At 49.7% G+C, this 17,355-nt stretch overlaps 1 protein-coding gene across 1 annotated transcript in view; it reads right to left on the reverse strand.

Annotated features, from left to right (window-relative positions):
- The window catches only part of LOC149367653 (acetylcholinesterase-like), a 176,860-nt gene that overhangs the window by 97,098 nt on the left and 62,407 nt on the right, over positions 1 to 17,355 (reverse strand). Inside the window, exon 2 of the mRNA XM_089575250.1 lies at positions 6,733 to 7,030. Coding sequence (XP_089431376.1) covers positions 6,733 to 7,030 — 298 coding nt within the window. The remainder of the gene's footprint in view (positions 1 to 6,732; positions 7,031 to 17,355) is intronic.

Genomic DNA, 17,355 nt, shown 5'->3' on the forward strand with positions numbered 1-17,355 from the left:
GCACAAATGAGCACGGTTTGTCTCTGTGGAGGTTCTCAAGTTTTATCGCGACAACGGGATCGCATCAGTCACATCGGCCACCTGCCACCCCGCGACAGCGCGACAAGCCGAGCGCTAGGCAGCCGAGCTAAAACGTTCCTCTAGAAGAGATGAGACAGGGTACCCGAAGCGCTGCCTTGCGCGCTTTCTCTTCAAGCAGCACACGACGGTTCACAGCGCAACAGGCCAGACCGCAGCGAAGATGATGTTCGAGCGCGAAATGCGAACGCAGCTCACAGCCATCACCCCCGAGCCGAAGGCGGAGACGTTCCGGGAAGAAAAACAATTTTTCCGCTGTTCGGGAGGTGGGTTCGGGCTCGCTACTAGCTGCTGCTGCTGCTGCTTGACGGAACCGCGGTCAAGTCGGCACCGCCAAGAGCCGGTTCTCGACTATGTATGCGCTACCAAGGCTTTCTGAGCGCGTCGAGGGGGCGCGGAGACGACAGCGGGGGAGGGAGCTGGTTTTTTCAGTGGCCTTTTGTCACGCAATGATAGCAGTGCCATCAGTCAGAGCGCGACCCTAGCGGGCGAGTCCGAAGGTTGGTTTATGGTTTATGGGGTTTAACGTCCCAAAGCGACTAAGGCTAAGTCCGAGTCCGAAGGGTTAATCCTTTCAACTCAGTGGAGGTGTCAGCTTTCACCCCCACGTAGACATTCGAAGTAGCTGTTTTTTTTTTTTTCATTCCTTTTTTGTGTGCGAAATCGTGCATGGAAAGACTACTTTGTTTTGGGCTAAAAGTTTTGAGTTAATTGAATAAGGTTGCGCTTTCTCTAACTTCGGCATAGCTTTTTGTCTCACTAGGTTAGAAATGAATGTCAGCTTGCCGTGCTACCAGGTTATGAGAGCACTTACAGAAGTGCAGCGAAGACTCCCTTCTCGACGACGTGCAGCTTGCTCATGTGGAACCGTTCAGGGCAAGAATGTTTTTGTGATGGAATATTTTTGTATCTTTAGTAGATCGAGACGTGTCAAATTTGGTGGAGATACCAGGGTCTTCTGGCTACATTAATGGAAGTGTAGCTAATGCCTTGCGAAGGGAAAGAAAGTGCGTGTTTTTATGCCCTTTGCGTACTCGTGTTTACTGGAGTGCTTAGTTAGCCGACTTTGGTATTTGGAAATAACCGAATGAAGTGAGGCTACAGAATTTTGTAGAGAACAGGTGTGGCAGCTTTGTCTATAGAAGATAGTGACAGGTGCAGAACTGACACAGTTCGCGAGTACTGGAATGAGTACGGATTCCGATGCGCAGTCGCATCTTTGTATGTTTAACTGGTTGGCAGCGGTGTGTTTTACCGGGTGGCATGGTGCTGCATATGCGGGTGAGTGCTTGGTTCTTGCTTTGGATCCTCCAGGCTTCACATTCTGAGTTAACAATTTGAACTGCTGGTTGATCGGATGTTTTTGCGTCTGTAGCACAGGGGTAGTCGTTCAGAATCACCATGAGCGAGGAAAACAAATATTTGAAGGCAGCGACTGTAGACCTGACGAGGTTTCCCAGGACAAAACTGTTGTGCTTGGGCGATGAATAAGGAGCGGATGCGGAGGAAAGTGCGCAAGATTCGGATATCAATCAAGCAATCCAAAGTTTTCAAACAGATGAAGAGGGTGAGTTTGAAATTGCTTGGAATAATACGCACTGATGGGTCAAAGAAGAGGAGGGTAAAAGAGCTGAGGAAACGGAAATAAAGAAACTAAAGGCAAAGCTGCAGGAACGTAAAAGAGCTCGGGAAGAGGCTACAGTGAAACTAGCCACGGAGCTAATAGAGCTTAAACTCAAGGCTGAGAAAAGACGGCTCGCAATGCCCAATGGGCTTAATGGGAAAGAAGTAGAAATTAGCGACGCTATCTCCGTCTAGACAAGGTCCTCAACGTTCCAGTCCATCGCCGAGTTAGAGAGACGTGACGCCGTAAGAAAGGATTGCGAAATGGCGCACAACCGGCATGGATGGTACACGACAAAGCAAGGTCAAAGTAGAGTGGCTAGAGAGACCTTTCTCAGAGTTAGCTAAGTGCAACTCCGCCAGAGCTCATGCAGAAAACGTGTGGAAAGGGTACGGATGGCGTCGTACAGAGACAGTCCCCATAGTAGCTAAACAGAACGTCGCCCAGTTCGATGGTCGCAAACCTGCGATTAAGCGCAGAGAAACGGAGTCGAACCAGCTTAGACGGTTTAGAAAAAAGGGAGTTCCGAAGAGCGGTTGTGCAGTGGCAGTTAAGCGCGAGGACACTAAAAAGGGCCTGTACAGGCGACTAACCGGCACGAGTGTAAAAGGGATAATTTCCCTAAAGGTAGAGGTTTCCAAAGGTGAACAAAGGGGAGCCCTTCTGGGATTGTGACTCGCGGCAACTGTGAATTAAAGCGTCAGTGCGGCGTCACTAAACTAAACAGTGTTGTTGTCGCTACCCTGGCAAAGGTGGCGTATGAAGAGTGTGAAGCTGATGGTTAAAACGCACTACTGAAAGCCACGCTGAGACAAAGGACGAGAGACCGATTCTAGACGAGCAGGGCGTTTCAGAGGAAAGCAGTCAGAGCGATAAGCAAGCGGCGGAGGACTGCCTTCAGGATAGCGAACTGCACAACTCGGGGGCAGCTGAAGGTCCGTCTGTCAGCTATGTAGACAGGACCATCTCTTGCGAAGGCGAAGCGGTCAATTTGCCACCTAAGGATGGATCAGGCAAGCCATGTCAAAGGCTGGAGGAGACAGTCTTTGTTCATGCTACGCCCGCGGAAAGATCTATGCGAAAAAGGAAAAGGACAAGAACCAAAAGGAAACGGTTCAAATGTCAGGCCCTAAATTCACGTGCGCGCACAGGTGCTAATGTTGGCACTGGTGGAAATGAGGCAGAAGGGAAAGCCAAATCTTGCCGCATCGGACCTCGTAAATTTTCGGCTGAAGTTACTGGTCAGGATACACGCGCGAATGATTCTGTACCTCACCGAAGCAACAGAAAGGGAAGACCGCATCTTCCAAGCAGAGCAAGAGGTCTCTCCCGTTTGCTCTTACGCTTGTAAAAATGTAAATAAACCCACTCGTAATCTTTCTCCCATCACCCTACTCCTTCACTCGATGGCGCTCCAGTACTGTTGGGAACGGGTGTTCACTTGACCGCGGTTCCGTCAAGCAGCAGCAGCAGCAGCTAGTAGCGACCCCGAACTCCGATCCCCAGCACCGCGCTGAGGGAAGTTTCATGAGCGGCAGCACATCCTCGCCCGCCAGTTTCTAAAAAAGCCACACTCGGAGCAAGCTACGATTGTCAGACGCATATTCCTGCGCTCTTGGCTTGGCGTATGTTGTGCATGTTCCTTGTAGCGCCAATTGATCAGTATGAAGCACCAACTAGCCCACCCCGCTCTTGCAATGTTAACATACGTTAGCATTCCGGCTCTTGAGGGAGGCTGGCTGCCGCACAGTAGTGTATTAAATCAATGAAGCAGCGATTATATATATATATATATATATATATATATATATATATATATATATATATATATATATATATATATATATATATATATGACAGAAGCCAACAGCCACAGAAACCAAGGGGCGTAGGGGATATTTTTTTAAATTAATTTATTTATTTCTTGCTGTTGATCAAGTTAGAATATTACTGAATATATTATCGCTTAAAGCTAATTGATTAGAAAAGCAGAAGAAAAAACAACCACATGCCGCCGGTGGGATCCGAACCCACGACCTCCGAATTACGCGTCCGGTGCTCTACCTCTGAGCTACGGCGACGGCTGTCAAACCTTCTGCTTTCGGGGGTATTTATGTTTAAACCTTCTGCTTTCGGGGGTATTTATGTTTAAATACCCCCGAAAGCAGAAGGTTTGACAGCCGTTCAGCGCAATGCATTTCCATTTGAACGCAAGGTTTTTTGAGGAAAGGAAATGGCGCAGTATTTCTCTGCCATCTCGGTGGACACCCGAACCGCACCGTAAAGGAAGGGAGGAACGCCACCACCCGTTCGGCGCGATGCCTTGCCCTTTGAACGCAGCGCTTCTCCCCCGGATCACGTATGACAACGAAGTGTAACGTGGCATTTATGTGCTTTTTGCACGCCTTATTAGAAATCGGAAATTATAATTCCGTGCATTATCAAACCCACAGCTCCACTGATATCCTGATAAACATTGAGAAGGCACTGGCAGCAGTTATTTTTTGTCTCGTTTGGAGATCAACCGGTGCTTGCATGCCGGTCGCGTAGGAGGGCTTAGAGAGTCTCGTTAAGTCTCGTTGAGTCTCGTACGGTACCCGGATGTTCTCGTTTCAGGGCCCGGATGACTGGAATTCAGTGCCCGGATGACTGGAATTCAGTGCCCGGATGAGTGGATTTCAGTGCCCGGATGAGTGGATTTCAGTGCCCGGATGACGGGAATTCAGTGCCCGGATGACGGGAATTCAGTGCCCGGATGAGTGGATTTCAGTGCCCGGATGAGTGGATTTCAGTGCCCGGATGAGTGGATCTCGGTCTCGGCGTGACGTCACCACACTGCCGACAACGGGGGCTAAAAGCATTTCATGCTTAAAAAGCAGTTATGAGGGCAGCGTAACTCCGAGTCTTGAGTGTTCCCTCCCCTATGAGGCTGTCTTTTTTTCGCGCTGCCCTTATGTCCAAGCTAAGCAACCAACTTGCCTAAAAGCTGATTTTACTAATGCTCGTTTTACTTTCCGTTCACTGAACAAGGCTTCCGTGCGGAAGACGAAACATCTTTCTTTAGCAACAACCTTTGGCCGGCGATCTTTTTTCTTTCGACATGAACCTACTACCCGGCCTGTCTAGATTTCGTGAAACCTAAGAGTTTAATCACACCTGTATGCGAAGAGTTCAGCCGCGTACAAGCGCCGATACATTGGTGGCCGGGAGGTTTGTGAAATAACCCTCAGGGTAATGTTTGCTGAAAGAGGCCGCATGTGGAGGGCACGTCTCCACAGTTCTTGGATGCGAAACCTGTCTTCCATTGGAGGGGTGTGTTGGATATGGAGTCGAGCAAGAAAGCGGCGACCCGACTCCGTTAGCGACAAGCGCGTGTACTGGTTTGTAAGGTGCGCCTCCCTGAGCTCCCGGAAAGTATTCACCACCCCAAGAGCCATAAGCCGGCTGTTTGAAGTAGTGATGGGGAGGTCAAGGGCACGCTTAATAGTTTTGCGAAGGATGACCTCAAGCGCATCCTCCTCTTGTTTCCGTAGGTGGAGCTTCTTCCTGCAAACATGTCACACGAAGACCATAATGGTCGGCGCCTGGCACGAGCGGAAGCGCTAGCCCGACATTATGGCAACAAAACAGGTCTATATTACGTGGACACCTCCGGTCCTCACCTCGGGGGATGGTACACGGTCGCGGTTGTTCGCAACAGCAACACAGTTAACGGCCTCACCTTCCGAGCCCGCAGTGCAAGACAAGCAAAAGAGGTCGCGATGGCTCTCAAAAATACATAATCACCGACTTGCGAGGGGCCTGTCGGAACGTCGAACAAGGCTGCACTCCCTTCCTAGCCTATCGTGTCTACCAAAATTGCATACAGGATACGGACCCCGAACACCGTTACGTTATATGGGCCCCTGCTCATCAGAGGTTGGCAGGAAACGAGGCAGCGGACGCAGCCGCCCGCGCGCTCTCTCACCGGCCTATTTTCTGTTCCCCACCCGATAAGGAACCCGATTTTAATCCGGTCTATACATTCAAAGATATTACAACATATTATCAAAATTGTCATCGCCTTTACCCTAGCCCATGTAAAGGCCTGAAGAAGGCGGATGAGCGGCTCCTTCTCCGCCTTCTCACCAATACATTGCTGTGCCCGGCAGCACTAAAACATTTTGACCCCTCCTTTAGCGGCAGCTGCCCGCACTGTAGTGCAGTGTCTTCTGACACATATCACATGGTGTCGGCCTGCCCCTCCAACCCCGCTATTCCCCCCATCTTCAACCCAACCCGGGAGGACTGGAAGGTGACCCTGCTCGGCTGCCACGACTTACAGGCCCAACAAGCCTTAGTCGGGCGCGCCCGGGCGGCGGCCACCGCCACTGGGGTCCCATGCTAGGGACCTTCACCTAGTGTTTGTAAGGATCGGTCCCTTGCGGGCTGATCCAAACATACCTCCTGTTCATTCTTAATAAATGTTTTCACCACCACCACCACTACCTCATGGTAATCATCATTCTGTGTAACGCTACATTCACTAACAGCTAGCTGTTTCCGGTGTAATAGTAATCATGTTCACTGCTATTTATCCTCTCCAATAGATAGTGCGTGGTATGACATACTCTCACTCAGGACGGACTGACGGGCTAGTTGGTTACATATCTCAAAATTTCCGAGCGCACGAGAACGAAACGAAGACTGGCAAAAAGGACACACCACAAAGCGCCGTTTGTGGTGTGTGTCCTTTCTGTCAGTCTTCGTTTCGTCCTCGTGCGCTCGGAAATTTTGTGCTACTCTTACTCGCCACGGCACTGCGTTCCGACCGCTCAGCGTGGCGCTCAAAGTAAAGTAATACGTGACGTCACTCCAGCTAAGCAGCCAGAGTGACGCGGTGCAGCTTCCTCACATTCGCTTCCCTTCTTCCTCGGTTGTGTTCGTGTTACGTTCGCGCCGCAGCACCAGGAAGCGGTTCCCTAACAGCTCTCGCGGCAACAACGTAAGTGCTAGCTGGGATATAGAATTTTGGGTAGAAGAAGCCTCACGTGGAAGCCGCCTTGATCGCTGCTGGGCCCCTTCGTTCGGAGCACCGACGCCGTGAAGCGCTTCCTCAGTGGCTGGGCGAACGGCACGCCCAGGAAAGCGTACGCGTGCCCCTGACCGGCCACGGGAAGGGCGACACCCCTGAGCACACCGAACGGACCCCGAATGACCGCTTCGAGCTGATGGCTCCGTGATCCGTGGTGGTCGCCCTCCGTGAGCACCAGCAGCGTCACAATCAGCGCCCCCACAACCAGGAGCGTGGCCGCGCCGCATGCCAGGTCAGCAGCAGTAACGAAACACCTGCGTCATTAACGGTCAGCTGTGCACTCCCGCAGCTGCAGGGAAGCAGTAATAATGAATATGCTGCAGATAGCGCATAAACATGGCTATGGTAATGGAATTATCAACAAATAATGCAGACCAACTGTAGTAAGGAAAAAAATTCTCTGAAATTTCTCACGTTATTTATTTACTTATATATTTCATTTTTTCTGCACACCTGTGCGTTTTTATCTTTAAACTTCGTAGACGTTCAACACAGTGGACACGAGCATTGATGTCACAGGCCAGCAACAAAAATTTCAAGTCGAAAAATTATTTGCGGTTCAAATACTGGAAAACCTGGTTAGAGAGTGAACGAAAGTTGTGGCGCACCGCGTAAGTACACGTGGAGTGTGCTCACCCAAAAATGAACCTATTGCTGCAGTGCCGACTGCCTGCCACAACATTGTCAGCGCCAACGCATGCAGCTCATATCTATTCTCACCACCCCACGTGCCTAAAAGCGCGATTCAGATGTCCACTGACCCAGGGAGCCAGTTATGCGCACTTCCTTTCTTTAAAATCATCGGAGTCTAAAACGTTCGCAACGCCAACGCCAATGAACACTACCGCCACCTTAAAACACGACTGCGGTGTCCACTGGGGGGAGTGGGGGGGGGGGGGGGGGGGGGGGGGAGCATTTATGCGCCTTTCCTTTGCTTTCGAAGCTCTCGCTCTTCATCGGCCACTTATACACTTTTCTTTTCCTTTGCTTTATCTGTTGGCAACGTGAAATGGGATTTCGTTATGAAATTGATTTGAATTTGAAACTTGGGGCCACCCCGAAACTGGCTTTACCTAGCGTAAGGCCGTCGTACGATCGTTTTTGTGCGGATTCCGCACAAAAACGGATTCCGCACAAAAAGCGGATTCCGCACAAAAGCCTCCGCCCGGGCGTGGGGCGGAAAGGCGTTCCACGATCACTTAGCTGCTTGCGGATGAGCCGGACGGTTGGAGCGCTCCGATTGGCGCTCCCGGCACTGCCTCCCGTCTAATCGCGTGCGGCGGTACAGGCATGTGTTTGTACCGAAACACGCAGGTATCTTGCGGTAGAAATTACCCGTATTAATTGTCGCGTATTCGAGGCGCGAACGTTTCTTTTTCTGCGGGATTTTCGTCGAAGATCGCGGTTCAGCCGACCCTGAGGGCCACGAACCAATTTGCGACAAAACTTGCAACATCGAAGGCGACTCTGATCATCTGAAGCGATCTCGTTGGAAACAATGCGTATTTGGGCCTTTCCTGCCGAAGAGACTGACGAACGCCTCACATCTCAATCGAGTACTCCTCCTCGCTAGATGCTACGTTCTCACAACGATCTGTGATTTCGTTAAAAAGTTAGCGCAACACAAAAACAATCAAGAGGAAGAAAGACAGGACGACGCGCTACTGACAACTGAATTCTTTATTGCAAGACGCACAGAATATATGCGGTCATCGTCACGCCACCTATTAGGTGCAGTAAATGTCAGAAGTCGGTAAAAGATGATAAAATGATAAAAGAAACCATTTGACACGAGGTGAGTTAAAAGCGATAAGAGAGTTGAAGATTCTTTTAAACCAAAAAGGAAAACAACGAAAAGGTGTGACGTGTTGTATAAGACCAAAAAATTCAGGGGGAACTTTGACTGTCTAAAGTGCGTAGAGGCGAAAAAGTTTTCTGAACCACTTTCGCTGCTTTTGTGGCACTGGTGGCGTCACATGTAATTGAGTACTAATTACTAAGTGATGACAAATCACTAATTATTGGTTAATTACAGATTAATGTCTGAATACTAATTAACTGCTAATTAATGACGCTTAAGCTTCGCCTTTAGGAGTGGAACGCGACAGCTTGTTGTAGCGCTGCCAGGGAGTCCACGGAACACCACCAGAGAAAGAGAGAGAGAGAGAGAGAGAAAAAACTTTATTTACAAAGGAATTCGGGGCACGCCCCAGGGTCCCCGCACGACCCCACTGCACTCAAGTGTTTATGTTCCTGAGGTCCATAACACTGGCAGCACGGCCGGTGGCGATGGTCTGCACGGCCGGGTCCTCTGAGCGCAGCAGGGTCTCCCAGTCCTCCCAGGTCTTGAGGTTATCTAGGTCCCGCGGGGGAGGGTCCGCCGGGCAGAGGGAAAGGATGTGGAGGGAAGAAGCGAAGGGTTCAGGGCATAGGGCACATGCGGGAGTGGGAAAGGATGGATGATAGTGGGCTAGGGTAAGGGGTGAGGGGAGAGAGTGTGTCTGCAGTCTGCGCCAGAGTGTTGCGTGTTTGTTATCTAGGGAGGGGTGGGGCGGGGGGTAGAGCTGGCGTGAGGCTCTGTATGCCTGGGTCAGCTCACTGAATGTGTGCATGCGCTCCTTCGTGAATCCCCGATCCGAGGCCACCTGAGCCCGGTTTAAAGAACCTCGGGCTAAAAGGTTGGCAGCCTCGTTTCCGGGATTCCCGGAGTGCGCAGGCACCCATATCAGCTCCACATGGCGGGGCGGGGGTGCACCACCACCCGTTCGGCGCGATGCCTTGCCCTTTGAACGCAACGCTTTTTGAGGAAAGGAAATTGCGCAGTAATTCTCTGTTATCTCGGTGGACACCTGAACCGCACCGTAGAGGAAGGGAGGAAGTGGGAGTGAAAGAAGACAAAGAGGGCCCGTAATGAAGGAAATGAAAATTGTATTTGAGGAAAGGAAATTACGCAGTAACTGTCTCACATATCTCGGTGAACACCCGTCAAAATTCAGGGGGGCACTTTTTTGACCTAAAGTGTGGTCACTGATGTGTGGTTAAGATGTTAAGCTTCGCCTCTAAGAGTGGAACGCGACAGCATCTTGCAACGCTGCCAGGGAGTCCATAGAACGCCATTGCCCATTCGGTTGTGTGCATGTGTGTGCATTTTTTGTTGTGCATTCGAGTGTGTGCATGTGTTTTTTGTTTTTTTTTTGTTTTTATGTTTTTTTTCTTATCTCAAGTTGTTCTTGAGCTGCTGTGTCTTTCTCATGTTAATATTTTGATAATGTTAATGTTGACCATGTACCCTGTACTTTGTATTTCTTGTTGATTTCACTGACCACTGATTATGAAACGACCTTTCCCCCCCCTTATGTAATGCCCTAAGCCAAGGGCCCTTAAGGGTAAATAAATGATGATGATGATGATGATGGTTGTACGCCTCCCTCGTCGGTAAATTGGTTTTTGAGGAAAGGAAATGTATCTGTCTCTCATATCTCGGTGGACACCTAAACCTCGCCGGAAGGGAAGGGAGGAGGATGGGAGTGAGCGAAGACACCGTATTCACTAGACGCGCCTTTGTTCATTCCAAGCCATCGAGCTGGCATGGCGAAGTGGATAGCGTGCTCGTCTCGCACGCCGAAGACCGGGGTTCGATACCCGAGCTCGATCAATTTCCTACTCGGTTTTATTTATTTATATGGCCTGACTAGAAAAGTTAATTAGGCTAATTGGGTAATTAAGCAATTGACTAAGCTCAGTACCACTTACATGGAGCATCACTATACTATCCCTTCAATTGGTTGCATGGTGACTAGCCAAAGTACAATTGGCCCCGTTTGGAATTCGCGCACTGTGACGTCATGGCCGTTTCGACCAATTGAAAAGCGTGACATTTCTGTCGACAACTGCTGCTTACAACGATGTGACATTAAAGGCTTTCGCCTTAATAACATGTTTGAATGGAATTCGAAAGGGCGAAAGTGATATCAAAAAGCCAGAAAACATAACACACATTTTAGGATATTAGAACTGGATTAAAGCCCTGAACACCAGCGACCACAGCAGAAAAAAGCCGATACTCGTACAGTCGTTGCTTGCTCATGCAAATATTTCGAAAAACACTTCTTCTGCCATATACAGAACGATCGACGCACCACTGACACAATTCAGGCCTCTTAATCAAAAATGCTTCTTTCAGTTCGCGGGCAACACGTTCGCACCCCCCTACCTACAACCACGGTTTCCTCAAGGATAGGACTACCCGAGCCCCCACCGCAGCCCTTCTAATGAAGCGGCAAATTAGAACCTATTCCGGTCGCCATCGACCATTCAGGCTCTCTTGACCTTTCATTTAAGCGCACCGTCTGGCCAATGTACACCCTGTTGTTTTTAAGAAACTATGCACCAACTCGTCCAGCAACAAGTTTTACTTGAGATCTTTGATTTCTGCCCCAAAATAACAGAAGGCTGCCTGCTCTGAAAGTTGCGCTACCCCGACGATTTCAGAACCAGGACGCGATTCTTACTGCGAATTCTCGATCAGACCAGTCTGCAGTACAGGCTTATAACAATCGTCCGCAATTACAATAGGTATAATCACATTTCTTAAATAGTAAAGATTACATACACCAAACTTTTTGGCAATTATTCAAAATAGCCCACTGCAGTGTTTTGGCATTGCTGACAGAAAAGAAAATAATTGCACTTGCTGCCTTTCCCAAGCATTTGCACATTCAGTGCAATATGTAAACAGGGCTCTCCTTGGCGCCCTATACTGTTATAAAAGACATGCTTACCTATTCAACATATAAGGTGTGTGTGTCTCAAATGAGCGTGCATTAAACATTCGCAATTCAGCCAAACACTCCTGCCATAATGCACATGAGAAATTATGACGTTTCCAACTTCTTGGAACCGGTAAATTCAGTTGTAATTAAAGCAGTTCTGCATTTCACAGAACAGTGACAATGCAACAATAGGGACTTACTTGTTGTCATGTTTTTCAGGCCTTTAATAAACCCAAAATAGAAATAGCACTGTGTGGTTGCAAAGGGGCTGAGACGTTCATCACTGGGCGAAAGTGCGCTGCTTTGTTCTGCACAGTGACAGCAGGCCATCAAGTTTTGGTTTATCATTCCTTCCTGAGCGGATAACGTATTTGCACAAGCCAGAATGCAGCGTTAAAAACAAGTATAGCAAGTTCTGCTGAAGTTCTGCATCCTTGCCATGTACAAAACAAGCTGGCATATACTCTGTGCAACTCCAAAGCGTTTTCACATGTCGCTGTGTATGCAAAACAAAGTGGGTGCCTTTGTATTGCATAAAGAGTATACATGCCATCAATATAATGTGATGTCGGAGCCAGTAAACTAGATTACAGGTAGAGTAAATGCAAGAACAAGTATGGGGAGTTTACATGGCAACGACTCCTCGCTTCAGCTGAGAATGAATACTTGTATAGCCAGGGAAACAGGATACGATGGCAATATCTCGGGCAAACACTAACATCTCATGCAGAATCTGCAGAATTGCATTTCCAGTATGGGGCCTATGATATCGCACAAGAAAATGAAATTTAAAAAATGCGTTTAATTATGTGACAGGCGTTGCTGCATATGTTCTCTGATAAAGTTTTAAAGCAATCTTTAAAGTTACTTTCACTCGTAAGTAAAATGTAGAATGGCTGAATGTAACAGTGACCAGTTCCCAAGCTAGCAAGTAAAAGTGAGCATAGCTAACAGTTAACTGATGTTAATACAACATAACATGTGCTGAACTTTACAGTGCTATTATTTCTGACAATCAACATCTTCAGCAAAATATACCTATTTCAATGCCAGTCTGCTTTCAAGAAAAGAAATTAACTGAGGCATCAACAGGCATCCGAAATTTGGAAAAGAACAACTTGAAGTTAGGCAGAAGAATGCCGAAGAAAAACATAAAAGCAGTGATTGCTTTTTCTGTTTGTGTCATCTATTTGCTGCAACTTGAGGTTGAAGGTTTTTGTATTCAAGATGAACCGACAACCTTGTTCACACTATCTTGAAGTCACATGCATAAAGATGCATTTGTAGCATTCTCACTGAGCTACGTTATGAAGTCGATATCTTGCTTAGCTGAAGAGACGATAACAGAGAAGCACCAAGGAAATTCTGACAGAGATGCGAACAATAGTGCATGCTTAGCTTTTCAGTGCACTAGGTTTAGGTTTATGGGGTTTAACGTCCCAAAGCGACTAAGGCTATGAGAGACGCCGTAGTGGAGGGCTCCGGAAATTTGGACCACCTGGGGTTCTTTAACGTGCACTGACATCGCACAGTACACGGGCCTCTAGAATTTCTCCTCCAAAGAAATTCTAGCCGCCGCGGCCGGGATCGAACCCGCGTCTTTCGGGACAGCAGCCGAGCACCGTAACCGCTGAGCCACCGCGGCGGCTTTTCAGTGCACTAGTTTAGCTGGCTAGACCTAGCTTGTGCAGCGTGCAAGTTAGCGTATATGCAACTGTATACCGTCCGACAAAACTACTGTGTAACTCTGACCCGATATTACTTGAAATAGATTGGGAGGAAAGTTCTTACGCATAAGAGAGCATTGTATTAGTTTGCTGAGCTGAGGAAGCGACTAAGAACTTCATTACAATAATTTATTTTAACATTTATTCTACCTAAGCTGTACTAAATGACAGTACTTGAGTGGTGGGCAGACATGACATGGCAGGTATAGAACGAGATTAGTTTGTAGTTTACTAATGAGAAGTTATTAACCGTTAGCATCCAAGCACAGCCATACTGCTACAAAGGAAAGTTTCGTAGATCTTCTTTGTAGCCTTATGGCTTCCCTTGGGTTGATGCTAATGAGTTATTACTCCCTTATTGCAAATCTGCGCCTTAGGGTATGCACCTAAATCAGTGGATGAACATCGTTATTTACTGCATGGATTTCTGCAGTGGCCAGCTCAAAGTACCAAAGGTTAGTAATATGTGTGAGGTGGAAGGCTATACAGCCTTTTGTGGAAAAACAAAATGAACCTTGAAATGCAGTGGCATGAACTAAGTGAGGCACAACAGTGCAGGTAACTTAAGGTAACTTAAGTATCGATGAACCTCGATCTCATATGCCATTCTCATATGCCTGATTGAGACCATGCCTCTGACTGCTCGCCTACTTCTTAAATCGCCCAGTATGCCGCAGAATGTCGCAAACTAGCCCGATCTCTCACGAGCCACGATCAGCATCTTCAGAAACAACGCCGTGATTCTGGTCAGCCCTTTACCCGCCTACCTGCCGGCTGCCTTGTTTGGCTCTGGGTCCCTTCTGGCCCTCCTGGTCTCTCGTCCAAGTTCCTCGCCAAATGTAGCGGCCCTTACCGTGTTTTCTGTCAGAGTTCCCCCGTAAACTGCGTTGTTGAACCGTTGACACCCCCGTGCCGTGAAACCGTTCACATTAGCCGCCTGAACCCGTGATGTGTAACACGCCTCGAGTCGCCAGGATAGCTCCTCCTTCGCCGGGGGCCATTGTAATCACTGCTCTCGGCGAGCGCGTGCTGTCAGTGAACGCCGTTCTGCGCTTTGTCCTTTGTGCCGTGCTGTGCTTTGTGCCCGAATAACCCAGTGCAATATATATATATATATATATATATATATATATATATATATATATATATATATATATATATATATATATATATATATATATATATATATATATATATATATATTGCCGCAACGCATTACTGGCGCCGCCTAGTAGTTGCGCTCAGGAGGCTGGCACGCGCTCTTCGCCCGAGAGCTCGCTCGCTGGTCGGTTCGCCGGCCGGGCCGTTTCCGCTGGCGCTTGGACGTTGTGGCAAAATATAACCCTGCCTACCTGCTTCTGTGACATTTTGGTGGAGCTTGCTGGGTACATCCCATGTCCGAAGAGCTTTTGGGTGCCTCCGAAGCCCCGCTACACGCCGTGGACACACCTGTGCACAAAGCCAGCCGCCGCTTGTGAGGCTTAGCCCCCGAGTGTGGACCCCTTCTTTCCTTACCGCGAACCATGACGACTACAGAGGCAAGCCAGCCCGTTCACCTTCCAGTGAGTGCCCAGCCGCTGTTCTTCCATGCTCCGCGTATGCCCACGCCGTTCCATGGCGACAAATTTGAGGATGTTGAGGACTGGTTGGCCAGCTACGACCGGGTCGCTGCGTTTAATGCGTGGGACGAGGAACGAAAGTTGCGGAACATTTATTTTTCACTTGAAGACGCCGCCAAGATGTGGTTCGAAAACCACGAGACTACCATCACCACCTGGCAGGATTGCCGGCAAAAGCTGCTCAGCTCATTCGGCAACGACGCAAGAAAAGAGATGGCTGAACTGGCTCTACAGTCCCGAGCGCAGCGGCCCAATGAGAGCGTCGCCATGTTCGTAGAAGAAATGACTCGGCTTTTCAACCGCGCGGATCCGTCCATGTCGGAGGCAGAGAAGGTGCGCCATCTTATGCGTGGCGTTAAAGAACAGTCGGCCTTTTACGTGATCCTCCATGTACTGTGGCTGATTTTAAGAAGGAGGCGACAAGTATGGAGCGTGCCCTACAACAGCGATTCGTACAATTTGATCGTTCTGCGAACATCACTGCTGTGGGCTTCCGCTTGCCGATGAACGGCAACGAGAGTGGCGCCCTTCGCGAGCTTGTCTGAAGCATCGTACGTGAGGAAATGCAAAAGCTGCCCTTTCTCGAGCAACACCCGCGTGTTGGAGGCATCTCGGATGTTATACGTGAAGAGCTCCGGCAAGCAGTGCCATCAATTCCATCCCCCCAGCCGCCTGCGCCGCACGTCATGTCCTACAGCGACGTGTTGCGTACCGCTGCGCCAGCACCGCCGCCACCCTACAGGCCCGCTCCTCTCGTCCGTCCTGCACCCCGACATCCAGCTCCGGCTGACGCGCCCGACACTCGACCGCCCGTTCGCAAAGCACACGTGTGGCGTACGCCGAACAACCTACCTCTGTGCTTCCACTGCGGCTAAGCCGGACACGTACTGCGCCACTGTCCATACCGTCAGATGGGCTTGCGCGGATTCTCACCGGATTCCCCTCGGCCGCGCTATGGGGAACGACCTCGGGACATCGACCAGTACCTCAGCGCCAACATCCCACCTGCGGCCCCACCGCGACGCCAGTCCAGGTCGCCATCGCCGCGATATTTTTTCCCCCAAACGGCGTACTTCCTTCAGGCAGTCCCCAAGTCCGCGCCGGGAAAACTGAGGACGGCGACTCTCGGAGGTAGAGCCGCCGTCGATAAGCACTACGACCAACATCCTCCATTCGCCGATTCGATCAAACATTCCGACCTCCGACCCCCCGCACCGACCAGCAGTCCGACCACTTTCCGACGATCGCCGCAGTTTTCCTCCGGCGCCCCCAATCGACGCACCGAACGACCAACGAGTCCGACGACCTCCCAACGATCACAGAAGCTTACCTTCGACGCCGCAATTCGACGCACTGAACGACCCGTCAGTCCGACGATCCGTGATACGGCGCACTTCGTCGACGGTGAGCTTCTTTCAGCTGAGATACCAATCGTCGTTGACAACCACCATACGACTGCCCTTGTAGATACCGGCGCTGATTTTTGCGTTATGAGTCGTGGCCTTGCTACAATCCTACGCAAAGTCCTGACTCCTTGGCACGGCGCGCCGATAAGGACAGCCGGAGGGCATGTGCTGACGCCGCTAGGAGTGTGCTCCGCCCGAGTCGATATTCGCCACGTAACTTTCTCTTGTTCCTTTGCTGGGCTGGCGGAGTGCTCCAAGGACCTGATCCTCGGTCTTGATTGTCTTCCAGAAAACGGCGCAATCATCGACCTCCGTGACCTCATGGTGACTTTTTCGACCCAGCGCGCAGTTTCCGACGACTACACAGCAGGCAGGCCCGTTTTCAGGGTATGCGATGATCATGTCACACTACCTCCACGTACCAGCATGTTTGTTACAGTGCACTGCGACAAATCTCCCGCCCTTCAAGGCCTCGCGGAAACGAATGTGAATTTATTGTTGAGCCTACAAGTCTGCGTCGCTCGTGGGGTCTTTTCCTTGAGCAATAAGCGAACTGAACTGCTTTTAACGAACTTTAGCACAGAATACCGCCATTCACCGCAAGGGGCAGCCATCGCTTACTTTGATGAAGTCGGCGAGCCCTCAGCCCACTGCGCCCTTCAAGCAATTCTTGACTCTTACCATGACTGCTTTGCCGTCACGTCTAAGGTGCGATCGACGTCGGTAGCAAAGCATCGCATTATAGTTGACCCCACCGAACGCCCTATCCGCCAGCACCCCTACCGAGTGTCGACTAAAGAACGCGAGGCTATTCGGGTGCAAGTTGACGAAATGCTTCGCGATGATGTGATCCAACCGTCCACAAGCCCATGGTCCTCGCCTGTTGTGTTGGTCGCTAAGAAGGATGGAACACTCAGGTTCTGCGTCGACTACAGGAGGCTCAACAAAATTACAAAAAAAAAGATGTCTACCCACTGCCTCAAATCCACGACTCGTTCGACCGACTCCGCCATGCCCGATACTTTTCATCGCTCGATCTACGCAGTGGCTATTGG

Source organism: Amblyomma mixtum, chromosome 1 (genome assembly GCF_055824585.1).
Source record: "Amblyomma mixtum isolate Tamu chromosome 1, ASM5582458v1, whole genome shotgun sequence".
NCBI lineage: Eukaryota > Metazoa > Arthropoda > Arachnida > Ixodida > Ixodidae > Amblyomma > Amblyomma mixtum.